A 16,733-nucleotide genomic window follows, 5' to 3' on the forward strand; every position below is an offset into this window, starting at 1 on the left:
TTAAATCCTGTTTCGCTGTTTTGCAGCTGTTGTCCTAACGCAGCCAGAGATGGTTCATACGGGCAGCTTCCCTACTGACGGCTCTTCCGCGCTTTCCCAAATCTCACTTCTCCAAAAGGGGGATTTTTCCCTGTCACTTGACATTCATTTTAGGGAAGCATCTTCCCCCTAATGAGGAAGTACTACATTGCATTTGTGCTTTTAGATTTTTCTTTCAAGAACCTCATGTAATATTTATACCACTACAGTTACAGTGAGGAAAAGCTTTCCTCCGAGTCAGAGCAGCCTTTAAATGTCACTTTAAATGTCCAGCCGAGTTGGGCACTGCAGACCGGAGGAAGGGGATGGGAAGCAGGAGGGCAGAACCCTCTTGCCATTGCGTGATGCTTGTATTTTGGGTCGTGTAGTCTGCATCCCTGTCTGCTTCAATAACTTGTTTGATTTTGAGGCAAATTGTTTAATCTCTTTCCTTTTTTTATGTTTCCCCCCCCTTTCCTATGGAATGGGGAAAACCTTCCCTGCTGCATAGGGCTGCAGTGGCGGGGGGTGCTGGCTGTGGGGCCGGGTTAGTATCTGCGGCCAAGGACAAACCTGGGTGTATTGAACAAGATGGGGTGAATGGGACAGCTGAAGGGTCGAAGGAGGGATGAGGCCTTGTTCCTTCAGCTCGCTGTGTGGGGAACCCCAGCACCCCCGCCTTCCTTGCCCTTTCTTTAACTTTAGTGGTTCTTCGAACCCTGTGAGTTTTTTTCCTGACTTTTCCACGGTCTCTTTTCAAAGACTTTCCCTCTGTCCACACATCCCGGCTCTGTCCTGTCCACACTCAGGCGCGGCTCTTCCCCGCAGGGCTTGCTGCAGAGCACAGCGCCATTTCCTGCTGATTTTTGCTTTTTCCGCGGACTGTGGGTGCTGTGTAAACGCCAACGCACAGAATACATATATATTTATGTGTATATATACACAGGCGGGCATGGGCGCACCCTGAGGCTCCCTCCACCCTGCAGGGTCCCGGCACACAGCTGCAGCCATGAGTGGAGGCGGCTCTGGGCGCAGCGCGCACTGACTCCGTGCCGCTCCCTTGCGGCCCCGGGGAGCGGACGCCCGGCGTGCCGGCCGGGCCCGGGCCCGCAGCTGCTCGGACCGCCGGTTTCCCCGGGGCTGGGTGCCGGGCAGAGCCCCGCAGGGAGGCGGCGGGCTCTGCCGGTGCGCGCGCAAGGACCGGCGGATGCGCGGCCCCTTTAAGGCCGGGCGTTCCCTGCGGGCCGCCGCGCGCTGCTGGGGGGCAGCGTCACGTGGGGCGCAGTCTTGTGACCAGCCGCGGCGCGGCGCGCGCGGGGAGGGGCTGCTCCCCCCCTCAGCGCGCGAGGCGGCGGCGGGCGGGGCCGCGGGGCGGGGCCGGGCCGCGCCGGGCCGGGCGCTGGGGCGAGGGCGCCGCTTCCTGCCGGCCCCGCTCGGCGCCGCCGGCCCAGCATGGACAACAAGCCGCTGCTGCAGGAGCGGCCCCCCGCCTACAGCCCCGCCGCCCAGGGCGCGGGCTACGACTACGGGCAGAGCAACTACGGCGCCATCCCCGCCCCGCAGCCCGGCTTCCAGCCGCCCCCGCCCTACCCCTACCCGGGCGCCGCGGCTGCCGCAGGTGGGTCTGAGGCGGCGGGGGAGGGTGGGCCGCCCGCTCGGGGTCGCGGGGGGGGGCGAGCGGCGCCCGGCCTGCGGACGAGAGGTTGCGGCCCTGCCCCTCGCTGGGACGGGGGGGTGGGTGTGGAGAACCTGAGGTGACCGACCGGCGCGGGGGGGCGGCTGTGGGGAAGCTCAGCCCCCGGTGACCGGAGCGGGGGCGGCGGCTGAGGGCCGTGGCCTGCGCCGCAGAGCGGCGGCCCGGCAGAAGCGCGGGGAGTCTGGAGGCTCCTGCCTGGGGCTTCCCGGCCCGGAGCGGGCGGTGGGACCCAGCGTTTGGAAGTGCCTCCTCCCTCTCTTCCCCCCTCACGTGGGGCCTCTCAGGTGTAGCGTCGTGTTCGTGCTTCGCCCTCCCGAAAACAGCGACCGAGTTGGCACGCATTCCTCGGGTGTACGGGTTTTCCGCCTCAAAACAATGGCGAAGAGGCACAGCTGCGCCAGCAGTAAACAGACTCCAAACTTGCACTTTTCTTTGCGTGCACTTCGCTGTACTCTGGTTAATGTTTGTTTTTTCTGATGCACTTCAGTAGTCTCGGAGAGACTTAAGCAGGTGATTAGATACAGTGCTTTTATTAACTGAATTAATACGAACCTCCGTCAAAAAAAGAAGTGGCCTCTCAGAAAGGGCTCTGTAAGGGAATGCTTCAAAAGTTACAAGAAATAAGCTGAATGCAGCAGACAGACCCCAGTTATCAAGCATTGAGTTGAATCTGGGGGTTGTAGATGGATTTCCTGCTAATAAGTTGGAGCTTATTTTCCTACAATACAAATATAACTGATTATTTTCAGTTTAAGTAGTGAGGTTGGTGGGCTTTACAGATGCATAACTTGGTTAAAGAAAATCTGAGAACTGTGCCCTGGGAGAGAAGCTCAAAATGGATTGTATTTGGCAGAGCGTACCTTGACTGTATGATTACACTGCATACATCTCACCATCACTTTAAAAAGCTTTTTTTTTTAATTGAGTTTTTAATGTTAATGCAGTAGTTAAGGGCTTGTGTTTTCTAACTACAGCTGTTAAAATGACACTCGCTAGCTAACAACATGGGTTTTCTGAAAGTGGGTTTTTTCTCCTGTGCTATGCAACCTGCTTCCTTTCCACTTGTATCCTACCTCTCTCTCCAGTTACAAACTTAATATGTGGAAGTTAAGTTGGAAACTAGAGGAATAGTTATTCTGTTTCAACTAGCTTGTCCCTTGGAGTAGGACGTACCTGATACATAATGTCCAGAAGTGAAAGCTGTGATGGTTGTTTGTTTAAACTGTTTTACCCTAGTGCTCAAACAGCATTGAAATTAATTCTCAAAGTTAATTATTAGCTCAGTGTCCTCTTTAGATGGTTAAATTGTGCTTGATACTTGGGTTTATGAAGTGGCTTTGCTATTAGATGTGTTGAGTAGCATGTTCCAACTCTGATTTTGATAGAGCTTTTTAAAGTGCTCAATCAAGACTACATTTCTATTTATTTTTTCCATGTTCTGTTTCCATACTTTTAAATTATTATCATAATTCTTTCTGCCTTTTGTGTGGTAATTGAGTTTTTTTTCTTTTTCTTATTTTTAGGGTATGCTGTTCCTCCACCAACATCACAGCCAACCTATTCGAGCACGTACACCATTATTCAACAGCCTGCTACCACCACTTCTGTAGTAGTAGTTGGTGGCTGTCCTGCTTGCAGGTAAAATAGCTCTCTAGATGAGAAATAAACTCAGTCTTGGGTTTTATTTTTTAAATTACAGGTATCTGTATAGTTGTTGGTTTTCAATAGTTTCTCTTTCTGTGTGTGTATTAGAATTTAAATAATTGAAAAAGCAGTGGAGTGCTTTCATTTATGTAGTGTGAGCTTGTCCTGCTGGGCTCATATTTTTAGTGAAAAGGCAGTTCAGTCACAGATATAAAGGGTCAGCTCTTGGAGGAGAGGATGACAGGAAGTCCTTCCCAATGTGTTTATGCCCAGTGATAGAGAGTAGCATGATTTTATTGTGAAACTTTCTGTAATCTTTGACCATAGTCACTTCTGCTTATCTGTCAGTCCTGTGGAAGGGCTTCTGCTCTGTGGTGTGTGTCCCCATTCCCAACAACCACACTGTGCAAAACCAGGCAGGGTGATTGCCGGTATTGGTTGAAAACCATCAGTATTTTAAGACTTTAATAGATCTCTTACTTTAAAAGCCCCCTTACTGCAGAAGAACAGGGAGATTAAGAGATTTGATTTAAAGTGTTAATCTGATGAAGTGGTGAAAACCCGAAAAAAGTGGTCAGCTATTAGTTGAAGTTGCAACAAAAGAACAGCTTCCCCCTTGGAGATCAACAGCCATAAAAAAAGGGAAGGAGGCACTCTGTTTCAGCATTAGTGCTGTAAGTCAGCTCTAGTCCCTTTGCACTTCTTGGTTCCTCTTGTCCCAGGGTATTAACTACTGGGCGAGGGCAGCCAGATTGCTGCTGGTGCAGTTCAGGCACCGGTGTGCCTGGCCAGCTCTGACTCAAATGCAGAATCATTCCCTTTCTGTTAAAATGTATGGGAGTTACCCTTGTGGCATCTTGCGAGGAGGCACTTAGTATGCTGCAAGTCTGAGCCCTTGCTTATCCGTTTCAAAAAGGGTAGGAAACAGAGGCGCTAGAATAGCAGAAATGATACCAGGTTTCAGCGTGGTGAATGAGATTGTCATAGTGGCACAGGCTGTCCCTAAATGCCTCTTGGTTTTAGAATTGGTGTCTATCTGAGAGTCAGTACCTGCCTTTGAAGGTGGATTCAAATAAGAAGTATCTTGTGGTGCTATGTCAAAACAAATGCCTGCTGAAGTGACACTAGTTAAGGCTGAAAAACCTGTACCAGCTAGAGCTATTGATCTTGAAGGTGTATGTTTTAAGCAGCGAGGGGACAATAACCACTGAGCTCTTCAGAGGCTGTGGTAGATCCTGCCATCTGAGTAATTACATTACAATGCTTATGCTTTAGCTCAGCCAGAAGACAGGAAAGATGTTACATCGTGCTTGGCAAAAGGCAGGCAGTGTGTTTATACAGACCTTTTGGCCCTAAACCCAATAAATCTCAAAATGTTTTACTATGGAAGTGGTCTTTGTGATAACTTAAGATTGGTAGACTCTTGCTGACATTCTTAGGATTTATTTTTCTTTTTGCTGGAAGTTATCCTGGGATGTTCTAGGAGACACCTTTGAAAAAATCATTTGCAAGTATAATATCTAACTTTAGCCAAATTTGGGAAAATGAGCTATCTTTTGTAAGGTGTTTTTAAATGACCTCACTTGAATAGTTTTCTTAAGTCATCAGACTTGCTCTGCTGGAGGGTACCCAGTGCTCTGTACATTATGGACTCCTTCCTTAAAGCAAAATACCCTCCACAAAAACCTTGTTTACTCTTGGATCCTGAGGTTTTGTTTTAGGCTGTGGAAAAAAAAAAGTGAGGAGAACTATGACACGTTGATTTCTATGAGGCATAGTAGTGCACTGCTTAAATTGTGGGACTCGGTACTTCTGAAATACTCTGGATCAGGGAATCCCAAGGACGAGTAACTGTATTAGTAATGGTGTGCCATAGTTTTCTTTGCAGCATCAGTGTGCTTTTTCCTAACTGTCTTTAGAGGAAGAGTCAAAGTGTCAGGGTAGGAGGGGAAAAAATTTCGTATTGCTTGTCTTTTGACAGGAGTTGATAGTCTGGTACTTGAAGAGAAAGGGCAGGGAGGCTGGGTGGGAAGCACAATATTTGAAATACTCATGTCAACACAAAGGGTCAGCGTTCATGTGCTGGAAGTTTACACTGGGAGCTTCTCTGAGGGAAAGAGCTCATAATCCTCTTTGACTTCTCAAGACCTTAAACGTAGTTCTAGTTTACTTCCTTGGCCTGGAAACCTATTTTATGAAGAATGCAACATGCAGCTACACTCTGAATACAACACTGTACAGAAAAGTTGTCGAAAGGGCACTGATAAACATAAACAGCTATTAATGGTACATAAAAAAACTTTGTTATTAAACTGCTGAGTCAGTTGTCCTGCCACTCTTCTGATGTGATGCTGGGCATGGTCATTAGAGAAGTCCATCAGCTTTGGATGATGAGTAAAAGGCCTTGTTTGTGGCTGTGGAATAATGTAACCGATAGTGTAGGCTAAAGCCCATCGAGAGGATTTCTACCGTCAGAAATACAAACCAATTTTTTGCACTGTGGAATGTATGAATGTTGCTAATTGAAATCAAAACCGTTTCCAACTTAAAATATATGGTGTTGAGGAGAAATAGCCATTGTTGGTCTGTTATTTGGGTAGGAGTCTATTTTACTGCAGTCACGAATGATTTTGGGATTAGTAAACTAGCTACAGTACAGTTGATCTTTAGGCTTGATTTGTGGTATGAAGTAATAAAAAGTACAAAGTATCTGCAGAAGTAGCCTCTCTACAAATGGGTAGTGTGCCCCTGGTCACGATGTAATTGCATTTTTTTCTTCTCTCTCTGAAGCATTGCTGCATCTGAGGGATGACTGCTGTCTTGCCAGCTGTAGCTGTTGCTTAGAGTTACTCACTAGTCAGATCATCCTCATTCATCATTGGTCAGTGTTGCCTTCTAATTACAGACTTCAGTATTAATGTATGTTCCATCCTTCCTTGCATTATTAAAATGTCTTGGGTGGTTGTAGTTGTGTTATTTTAGTGTGAGTTCTTCTCCCAAAATCGATGTACAGAGAATTAAACTGAGTTGCAGAATATGGTCAGCTTCATTGCTTGTAGTTGACATCTAAGGATCAGCCAAGTCCTGCTTTTAAATTATTTTATGTTCCCAAGTACAGATTGGGTCATTACAGCCACTAACTTTAGAGATCCAGCTGTGTAATTATTTTCTTAGCTTGGAGAATGCAGGCTGGCTGCTTCTCTTGTGGTCACTTTCATTTTCTCTTTCTCTGTCTTGTGTTGTTGGATAGAACAAACTGCAAAGGAATGTTTGCTTTCCTGTTACTTAACAGAAGAGATATCCCTTTAAAAACTGTGAAAACGTTCTCTTGATGTGATGTTTGCAAAAGCTGGTTCTTTCAAAATCTGGGACCTGGGCCTGATTTGCTTGGGCCCTGTTGGGTTTTTATTTTCCTGTTGAACAAGTATTCAGTCGTAGAGAGAGGACTACTGCGCTGTGGCAGCTTTCTCTTCTGACAGTTACAAAACATCTGCTTGAGAAGTACTGTAGTGGGTCCCAAATTATAACAACACTGAAGCTTCTTCCAGGACTGGAGGATGGGACAAGCTTGATTAAAACTGTATTCTCAGATCTCTTAAAGCCTTCTTGCTGCCATGATGTTTGGTGTTTTGTTTTGGGTTTTGTGTGGTTTTTTTTTTTTTTTTTACTTTACAAAGTAGTGAAGTTCTCAGGTTTTGGGTGAAATTTTGTTTTCTTCAATTAAGTGCATCTCTCCTGAGAGAATAGGCTCTGGGAAAATTGCACTTGGGTGATAAAGTCCTTCAAAATTTCAGTCTTTTGTTTTTTCTTTGATTCTTTCAATCACAAACGCTATATGCAGTTTGATAGAAGGCTGTTCAGGATATAGGTTTTCTATAGTAATTCTCAACAACTATATTTAAAACTGATGTAAATATTCTTAATAGAATTTAGTAATATACGCTTGTTAAATATGCAAGCGCTTTTTTAAAAAAAACCAACCACCTAACTATTTGGAGAGCATGTCTGATATCCTGAGGAAAACCTGTGGACTTCCAGTTTCTGACAGCAGGCTGACATGCTAGAGATCCTTTTGAATCCTGTGAGTGAAGCCAACTACGAAATAGGATTTCAAGAGTGCTAGGAAGAGGAATAGCTGTAACAGTGCAGCAGCTCCTGGCACTGGTCTTTGTCACAAAGATGATGAGGCTGTGCTGGGAATCGGCATAGCTCCCTTATGTTACAGTTTGAAGCTTTTTGTAATCGTATGCTATTCAGGCAGACTGGGGCATTCATCCCTGCTGTGCTGTAATTTGGTGGCTGGAGCAGTTGGGGCATGAAATTCAGCAGTGACTTAGGCACGTGATTGCAAAGAAGAAAGCCTTGATACAGCAGACTTGAGCGGATGCCCTGAGGCTGCCATTTGGAATTACTGACCAGGATAGCTGTAACTTTTTCCCCCCAGCCCAACAGCAGGGGCTCGCAGCTGCTTAGCAGGATGTCTGCTCCTGAAGCCCAAAAGAGAAGAGGTGGCGAGCCTGTTAATAGGGTTCTAAATGAGAGCAGCACAGCTCTTGCTGAGGATTTTTGTTCTACTGCTCTGAACTGATTTGTGGACAATAATCAAAACACATTTTTTTAATAAATGAGACTTTATGCAATGAATAAGATACAGCAGGAATATATTCCTTAATGGAACCATATAAAAATGATAATCTGATCCCTAACACCCAGTCTGTCATTGGGCCTGAGTTGATAGATTTTTTTTTTTTTATTATTATTAGTGTCACCATTTGTCATGGTGTCTGTATTTTGGTAATTAGGATTTCTTTGTAGCAATGACTTGTTCTGGGTGAGAGAAGGAAACTGGTCTTTGTTGGCAACCAGAGGTGATGCTGCTTTGGCTGTGTGTGCAGACAAGTAAGGCGTACCCACACCAGATCTCAGTCTAGTTCTTCATGGATAGGTGTCCACCATCTACAGAGAATTTTAGCTGGCATGCTTAGCCCTCATGTGTGAGGCTAGGCTGTTGGTGTGAAGCCATGAAGCTTGTCTCTTAATTAGTGTGTTCTCAGGACTGGAATTAAAGCAGTGGTGCTACTGCATTAGAGAAGGCTGGTGATTTGTAGGCATTTCAAGAAAGACAACAGCTAGATAAAGGCTGTACCCTTGCCAGAAATTCTCTGGCTCTGCAGCCAGCCCTCCGTATGGGAACTGGGACCTAAAGCATAAGGAAGTTCAGGTAAATCTGCAAATACTATGGTGTCTCTTACTTGAAGGTCACTTATACGGATAATTGCACTTACATACATGTACTGCTTGCGTTGAGGAGGGCAAGCCAGTGGCTATGTATAGATTCAGGCTCCTTTCTGTGAATATGGATCAACAACTATTGAATATGCCTTCAAGCTGAGGCTAGTGGAGCTGGCACCTCTCTTCATGGAAATTGAAACTGTAAACATCCCATGCTTACTCAGTAGTTGTGTATATAATTGTCAACTCCTCTGCTGCTTGCAAGTGAAATTTAAACATGCTTAACCTAGCTGCTGTTGTTGCAGTAGCTAGGACAGACGTAAAGAAAAGCTATCTGTCTTTGTTTTCATGTTCAAAATGAAAGATTTGGTGTGCAGCTTCCGAAGTCGGTGCTTGTTGCTACTCTGATGCTTTCACTGAAATCTAAAGTTAAAGACTCCACCAGCCTCAGTGGCAGGAGAGATGGGATACTGATGTGGAAATTCCACTCGCTTGATCAGTGAGGGAGTATCTGTGTAGAAGACAGCTGGAGACACCCTGAAGTGAAGTGCAGTTTCTTTTCAGGTCTTGCAGAGCTTGTCGTACAACCAAACTGTCTCTGATTACCTGGGATGACACTTCAACTTTATTTGTAACGAATGAAAAATGTTGATAAGCACACATTGAAATACTGTGATGTAGTGTTAAGTCTAAAAATGCAGGTGTTAACTGGTACTGATGCTGTGTTTGCAGATCTCACTATTGGCCCTCTGGTTCTTAGCATTTGACTTAAGATATTAACGTTTAAAGACTTATTTTCAAGAAGGGGGTTGTCTGAAAAGTAATTTTGTTTTAAATACTTGTCAGCAGGAATAATTGACTTTACTTCATGGAGTTGGCAGCTGCAGTTATAGCTTAAATCCAAGACACTGCTTGCAGTATAAATAAACCTTTCCACTTTATTTTTAGATTGGGAGTGGTGCAGTTTTAATCAGCTTTTATGTGGTTTATGCTGTAGAACCAAATTTATGTTTGGTTACATTAGTGAATCTACAGTTTGAATGTGGAGTCTCTAATTACTCTGCAGCTCAGGTAAGATACACAAGCAAAAACTAAAATACTAATTCTCCATTATAAAAAGGTCAGGCTTTTTCTTTTTCCTTCTAAATTTAGTAACTGGCTAAGCAGTAGCTGGATAAGTGTTCATCTAAAATTAGGTGGTGACACAAACCAACAGGAGCTGAAAAGTGGTGTTGTAGTTAATGCCGTAGTAGCAATCGCAGTGCTGTAGATGTGATGGGAACTGGCTCTGGGGTACCAGGTACGTCATGGTGGTGGTCACGCAGGTACAGTGCGGGTGAGCTTTCTGTGCAGCTGCCTGCTCTGCTGTTGGCTTCCTCTGCTGCTGACCCAGCAGTGCTCCCTGCGGCAGGCTGGGCCTCATCAGTCCTTGTCCCTGGGGCTGGTGTTGAATAGGAATGGCGGTGTGGGGGGGTTATTTTTTTCCTTTTTTTTAATTGGCGTTTTGCATTACCACAAACACTTCCTGAATAACTGTGTAGGGGGAAAGGAGTTTAAAATAAATTCTATTTTAAGTGTCAGGGACATCTGCTGACCAACAGACTTGGACCTTGCAAGCTGATTACAAGGTTTGATTGTAATGGGTTAGACAGCCGTCATCTACGCTTAGGTTCGCAGCTACTTGGGGCTGACCAGAAGTACTCCGATTGATCCCTCTCTAATGTTTAATTAGTGTGTTTATTCTTTAAGGTCAGATCAAAATTAGGCTGCTTGTATTCTTAACTAAACACACTGGCTTACTTGTCACAGAGGTAGACTTCAGGGCAGGAACTGAATATGGAATTATTAAGAGACAAGGAGAAGATTTAAAAACACTAACAAAGCAAGAGCTCAATGCCTGCAGGAAGAGAATGCTCTGTCTGGGTGAATGAAAAAGATGGCATTAGTCTAAGGCAGGAAATAACAGTACCCTTAACGTGCTGCGTATGGCACTTTGCATTTTCCAAAGCCATGTTATTTTTGGTGTCATTGAAATGTCTGGAAAAGGGACTTTGCCTTTCTTGGGTGGATCTGTAGTCCTGAAAACTGCCTAAATCTTTAATTACTCAGAAACATCTAGATTGTGTCTGAGCCTCTCAGTATGTACAGTATGTTACTGGGTTAACCTGTGGAGGGGGGAAAAGGAGAGGCCTTGCCTCCTGAGCTGCTGATTTTTATTTGGTCTGAGGGTGCTCAGCATTTCATGTATTTCTACAAGTACAAATTGCCATATTCAACTCCTGCATCTGGGCTTGCCAGTTTGGTTGAACACTGTTGTTCTTTCCATCACTGTATCTGTAACCAATCTCACTATTTAAACAGTTTTGAATCGTTTAGCATTTCAGTCCCATTAGCAGATTCTTCCCAGGAGACGGCACTTCTAGTAGCATCTTCTCCCTGGTGACTGGTCGATGGTATGAGAGCCTTGTTTACTGACCCCATTCTTTAATTGCAGTCTAACTTTGAGGGTCACTTGCAATGTAGTTTTACACTTTTAGTGTCCAGATATGCCCCAGGCAAAGAAATTATGCTAAAGCTTTCCTGTTAGCTTTAAGCCATGCTGCATAACCCTCCTCATACGCCGTAATATGCTCCGGTAGGACAGCTAAGTGGAAGTCTCCGGAAGCAGGTGTTAATAGGAGGCTCTTCAATTCTGCTTTAAAAGTCAGTCTAATAAAAGTGTCTCTGCTAGGGTTAGTATGCTCGGAACTCGACCTAGCAAGATTTTGTCATTTTCTGGCAGAGGCTAATGGTGTAACAACTGTTTTGGGATTAGGACTTGAAAGCTGGGTAGCAAGGGTAAGTTGATGGGAGCTACATTTTCTTTACTATTTTTCTTTCCTTTTGACTCTCTCTCATTAATCCATGTCTATTTTTTTTTTAAATGAGGACCACAGTCCTATATACAGTGATCTGGATGAAGCATTAATAATCCAGAGTATATGGAAAAAGTTTTACTTCATGATATGCCTGCCCCCTGTACAGTATTTGCCTTTTTCCTACTAGTGACAGTGACTGCTGTTCTGTTCATAATTTTTCGGTAGCTCTTTCCATATTTCTTGCCCTGGCAGTACTATCTCCTCTGCCTCTTTCCCCATTGGTATTTCACTTTGCTGGGGAGTGCTCTGTGCTAAGAGGGGAAGGGAAGCAGGCACCACTGCCATAGTCCGATGGCAATGCTGGGCTGAAGTTCTTTGTAGCAGAACACTAGACACAGACTAAAGAGAAATATTAACGAGGCTGAAGCAAATCTAGTGCCTGTAGTTTCTCTGAGCGCTGTTTGCTGAGGTGATGCTGGGCAAGTGTAGTGAGTCAGTGACTCATGCCAAGACAAGGGTGAGTTTCTGCTTTGCAGCAGAAGTGGCCTGGCTCCTTCTTGTCTGCTGGCACAGGGTGTAGTTTGTCAGCACTTTTGCTGTAGAGGAGGAAATGTGTTGCATGCCGGGTGGGGGGTACACGGCGCCTTTCTCTCACCCTCATACACCCACTGGCCATACTTGCCAGCAAGCCAGTAGAAGTGTAAAGGCTAGCTGATGGCACACAAAACTGTTCATCATTCCCACAAGAAACACTTGCAGTATCAGCTGGACAGACGTAGGCCTTGCTAAACCTGACCTACAGAAGAGAGCTCTGGTAAACTGCATCACGAAGACCATCCGTAATGCTGTTCCCAAGAAACTTGCTTGTGCTGCTGCTGAGCGTGTCTGTAGTCGATGGTCAGTATTAAAACTTGTAGTACAAATTCCAGAAATGAAAGTGGTGGGACTGTGTGTTAAATCCACACATTCTGTATGTCAGCAATTCATGGCAAGAATCAGTACTTTGAATCAAATACAAAACTCTGGTAGGTAAGATGGACCAGCTGTCTGGTATGGCAGTCTGTTTGTTTAGGTCTCATCGGTGGAGACAGTCATATCCTTTTGGAGAAGATTTAAAGAAATCTATTTCTAAAGAAAAAAGTTCCACTGTTACCTTATGCTCGATTCCGTCAACATCACTTTTACTTCAGCTGGAGAATAAGGTACTACTGATACTGCAACTACTGTACAAAGTACTCAGTAAATGTTAGGGTTTTTTAGTACTTCTGGTATTAACAATACTATCTGTGGGTGACAAGCCAGAACCATTGTCCTTTACAACCTGTGCTGACTATCAGTGTGCTGAATATGGCAGTTCCATCCTGGAGAAAGGTGGCTTTATGAATTTGAGCAGTATCATGGATTCTTTTAAAGTTTTATTTTAAGCCAATATTGATATCTCGATTTGTGATTTGTTGACAGGTATGGGAATAGGAGGTAAAAGAATGGAGAGAGAGGGGTGAAACTTTTTCCATGTTTGAGGAGGCTTTCCTAGAAGAGCTTTAAAGCCACGGGAAAAAAAGGTGGCACCTACATCACTGAAACTAATTCTACAAAATGTGTTCCGGCTCTGGGAAAAATGGTAGGAGCTGAATTCCTGGGGAGTTTATCATAAAAGCAAAATGCTTCTACAGAGCTGATCTCTTCATTGTTCCTATCTCTCTGGACACACAGATGTCAGTGTTGAAGGGTAATCTTACATTGTTGTGGCAAAATAAAGTGCCTGCACTGAGAGATGGAGCTCTGGCAGCGCGCATGCCAGACGTACAAGGAGCTGAGGGGTGCTGTCGTGCTGAGTTTGTAGGAGTAGCCACAAGGAACAGCACCAGCTACAGGAGTCTGAGCTTTGGGACACCTGTATGCTGAGACTAGAATCCACATGGTGATTTGAGCGTTAGTCTACATCTTTTAACTTGCCCCTTAAAGGAGTGTTATTTGAGGATATGTAACTATAAAACTACCGCTGGGATCAACTGTACCCTGACAACACCTTTATACCAAATACAAAGTTGATGTCTGTGACAAGAACTCTGTGGACAGAAATAAATTAAATTTATCAAAAGGAGGGGACTGATGTTGAAAGCTTAAGCTGAACATGGCATTGTGTAAGCAGCAGAATATCTAGAACACTTCGAAAAGCATTTGACTTCTTATGACAGTTCAGGGGAAGGAGAATGGTTCTTAAGTTTAATCAAGTTGTGATGTTTTAGTCAATTGCAGTAAGGAAGTGCTCTCTGACTCTGCACCTTCCTTCCTTCACTCTGTTTACATGTACAGTTGGTTGTGACTGCTCTGGAGGGAAACAACTTGTTGGCCTTGGCACCTGCTGCAGCATGTGTTTCAAGGTCACTTAGCTCTTTTTCTGTAGACTTTCCCTGCACCAGGGAATCTAAAAGGACAAATCTTGTTCAAGTGTTCTGATAAAACTCCAAATTTTTGACTATTTAGTATAGTTGCTCAAATTTCTTAAGTCTGAATACTCAGGCTTTACTGTCTGTCTTCATTTTGGAGGATGTTTACACAGAGCACTTCAGAAAGACGTTGGGGATAAAATTAGAAGCCTGTTCAGGTAAATTTCTGCTGTCACAGAAGTGTGCTGAAACCGGATTTCCCATGTAGGTTGGTCATTCTGTCAGGACTCATCTGGAGCCAATGGCACCAATAGTAGGTTCTCCTACAGTTCTAAAAGACATCAGGTTTTGGAAGTAGAAACTGGGAATACCTACTGAGGGTTACTTTAATAGTGATGCATGTTTGGCCTTTGGATTTTTCTAGCTACCAGAAATAAACTTCTTAAAGAGCTTATGACAGTAGAGCCACACCTCTGAGCTGTTCTGGTGGCTTAGGGAATCTGGATGTGAGGAGTGAGCAGCATAGTGCTGCACGCACTTATTTAATTGGCACCTTCAACAACAAAGTGCTGACACTTGAAGTACTCTTTCTCTGTAACTCCACAGCTAGAATTTTTAAGTCCTCCTTATCCTGCTAAATTGTTCAGAGCCCTAAATGCCCAGTGCACCTAGTCCCTTGCACCTTAATTATACTGACTTGTTCTCTCTGAAGAAAGATATGCCAGCACCTCTGAGAGCATGTGCTGGCAACTGCAGGAACCAGACATTGCCAAGCTGGGTAGTAATTTGAAGTAACAGACTGAAACAAACCTATTTGCATCTCGCTGTCTGCAGTGGTGAATGAGCTGGATGTTTCACCAGAAGCCCTTAACCAGAGTTACACAACTCTGCCCATTCAAACCTTTCTCTTAGGAAGCTGAGAAATCATCAGATCAAAAGTTCTGGAAAACAAGGATTATTTTTTTTCTGAAAGAGCTCTAGTGCGCATATACTGTGGGAGACGTGAGGTTGAATGAACTGAGAGGATTCACCCCAGCATAACTGTGGAAACTAGGCAGGCAAAGCATATGGCACACGTGTGTCTGCTGTCTGTTGTAAAAGACCTAAAAAGCTGAGAAATGGAGTTGTTTGGTGTGCAGCACTGGTACAGTTAAATCTTTAGCACTATATCATTCCTGAAGAGTCAGTAAATCATTTTAAAAGCAGGCTTCTTCTCATTTTTATGAGGGTGAACTTCGGTGTTGCTACGGTGTAGTTCTTGAAAATTGTATCCTCACCTATACAGAAACACTTGACCCCAAGAAGGGCTAGGCAAGGAATAAAGTTTGATTCTTGCTTACAGTCTGCGTCCTGAATGTGTGATATCTTATTCCCGTGTAGTTACTGGGCAAGGTTGGTTGAGCTAGGATGCAGCAGTATGGGAGAAGAGCTGTGACTTTTCAGTCTGTAGGGACCAGAGATGGCTGCAGAGGCACAGGCTTTCCCGTCAAAGCTTTCTGAAGGGATGGCGCTGTCACTTGTTCCGACTGTACAGCAAGCGCTACAACTCTGTGTGCCTCAGTGTACTTGCACTAACCAATATTTGGTGTTGATACACCAGCTCAGAGGTGTGGTGGCTATGTTTTGTTCCACATACCAGTCCTGGAGTGCAGGGATAGAGAAATGGTTGCTGCCTGGAACTAAACAATGAGTTTGAATTAAACCTTTTAGACTTCTTATCTACAGTCTGATCACCTGCAAATTTCCTGGTTTTCTTTATGTGGTATAATTCAAAACCTTCTGTTGCAAACTTTGAAGATAAAAGCTTTTAAAGGGGCAGAAAAAAACCCAAACTACCAGCCCACATTCTTCGAGCCTTCTCTTGCTATATAAAATGGTGTGTTTTTTAGTGACTGCCAGATGACAAAGTGGTAACTTCGGGGCAAACTTGGTGGGTGTCCTTGACTGTGTCTGTTTTCCATTTTTACAGGGTTGGCGTGTTGGAGGACACCTTCACCTGTCTTGGTGTTTTGTGTGCCATTGTATTCTTTCCAATTGGGATTCTGTTCTGTCTGGCACTGAGGCAGAGAAGATGCCCTAATTGTGGGGCAGCTTTTGGCTAAGGGTGTGAACATGGACGTGCTTATGGAAGCTACAACTGTTAGCATACTCTTTCTAATGTAAATGTCATGTACAATCATTTTATTTGCTTCAGACCTGTTTTGTAAAGTGTGAAGAAATTTAGTCTCTTGCATGTAATTTAAACTTAATCTTTTATGAGCATGTGCATTGCAAAACATGAAAACCCAACTTGTTTTCCATGTTTAGTGGCACCTGTTGACAACTAAATAAAACTGCTTTTCCTTTTGCAATCCTCAATTTGTGGCTGGATTATTACATATGTGACTAATGTGTCTGATTGATAACATGTAGTCTGACAGCGGAGTTAGTAATCCTAGCTACAAGGAAGGATAAATATTTGCCAGAATCCTTGTGATAAAAAGAGACATGGTTTCGGGCTGTACTTGTTTAAGCACATCAGATGCTTTTGAGGAAAGTGTTGGAAGTGCGGTGTGTGCACTACCTCTCAGTCTTCTGTAAGAGGAACAGCCCTGTTGTAATTAGCGAAGGTTTTGCTTATGACCTCCAACGGCTGCAGTGGCAGTGTCTCAGCTGCTGCAGCAGAAACTTCCTACCCCTGTGGAACTGGTGTTAGTTCACAGACAGCAGTTAAGTTGTGACTGCGGCAGGGCGTTCCTCTCTGGGCACTGCCACATATGAGCTGCCCTGCAAAGGGAGTTTTGCATTTGAGATTATTTAATTCTGAGACTGAGTTATTGAAAGCTCATACAGTCCAGGTTGAGCTGCTTCCAACATGCTTTAGAAAAAGGGCTCAGGTGTTAAGTTATGCTTCTT

The 16,733-nt window shown here is 44.4% G+C and overlaps 1 protein-coding gene across 1 annotated transcript; it reads left to right on the top strand.

The window, feature by feature from the left end:
- The first annotated feature begins 1,389 nt into the window (after window positions 1–1,389).
- BRI3 (brain protein I3) lies at window positions 1,390–16,196 on the top strand. Its single transcript, XM_054212660.1, has 3 exons — window positions 1,390–1,636; window positions 3,238–3,352; window positions 15,808–16,196. Exons 1-3 carry the CDS (start codon window positions 1,471–1,473, stop codon window positions 15,938–15,940), a joined length of 414 nt encoding a protein of 137 aa, XP_054068635.1. The 5' UTR covers window positions 1,390–1,470; the 3' UTR covers window positions 15,941–16,196.
- Window positions 16,197–16,733: the final 537 nt, after the last annotated feature.

The sequence above is a fragment of the Rissa tridactyla genome, chromosome 8, assembly GCF_028500815.1.
Source record: "Rissa tridactyla isolate bRisTri1 chromosome 8, bRisTri1.patW.cur.20221130, whole genome shotgun sequence".
In the NCBI taxonomy this organism is placed as follows: domain Eukaryota; kingdom Metazoa; phylum Chordata; class Aves; order Charadriiformes; family Laridae; genus Rissa; species Rissa tridactyla.

What these genes read in the sequence shown, in the direction of transcription:
- BRI3 (XM_054212660.1), top strand. Translation starts at nt 1,471, where the DNA reads ATGGACAACAAGCCGCTGCTGCAGGAGCGGCCCCCCGCCTACAGCCCC. An exon ending in GGGCGCCGCGGCTGCCGCAG is followed by an intron (nt 1,637 to 3,237) that starts GTGGGTCTGAGG and finishes TCTTATTTTTAG; the next exon opens with GGTATGCTGTTCCTCCACCA. An exon ending in GGTGGCTGTCCTGCTTGCAG is followed by an intron (nt 3,353 to 15,807) that starts GTAAAATAGCTC and finishes CCATTTTTACAG; the next exon opens with GGTTGGCGTGTTGGAGGACA.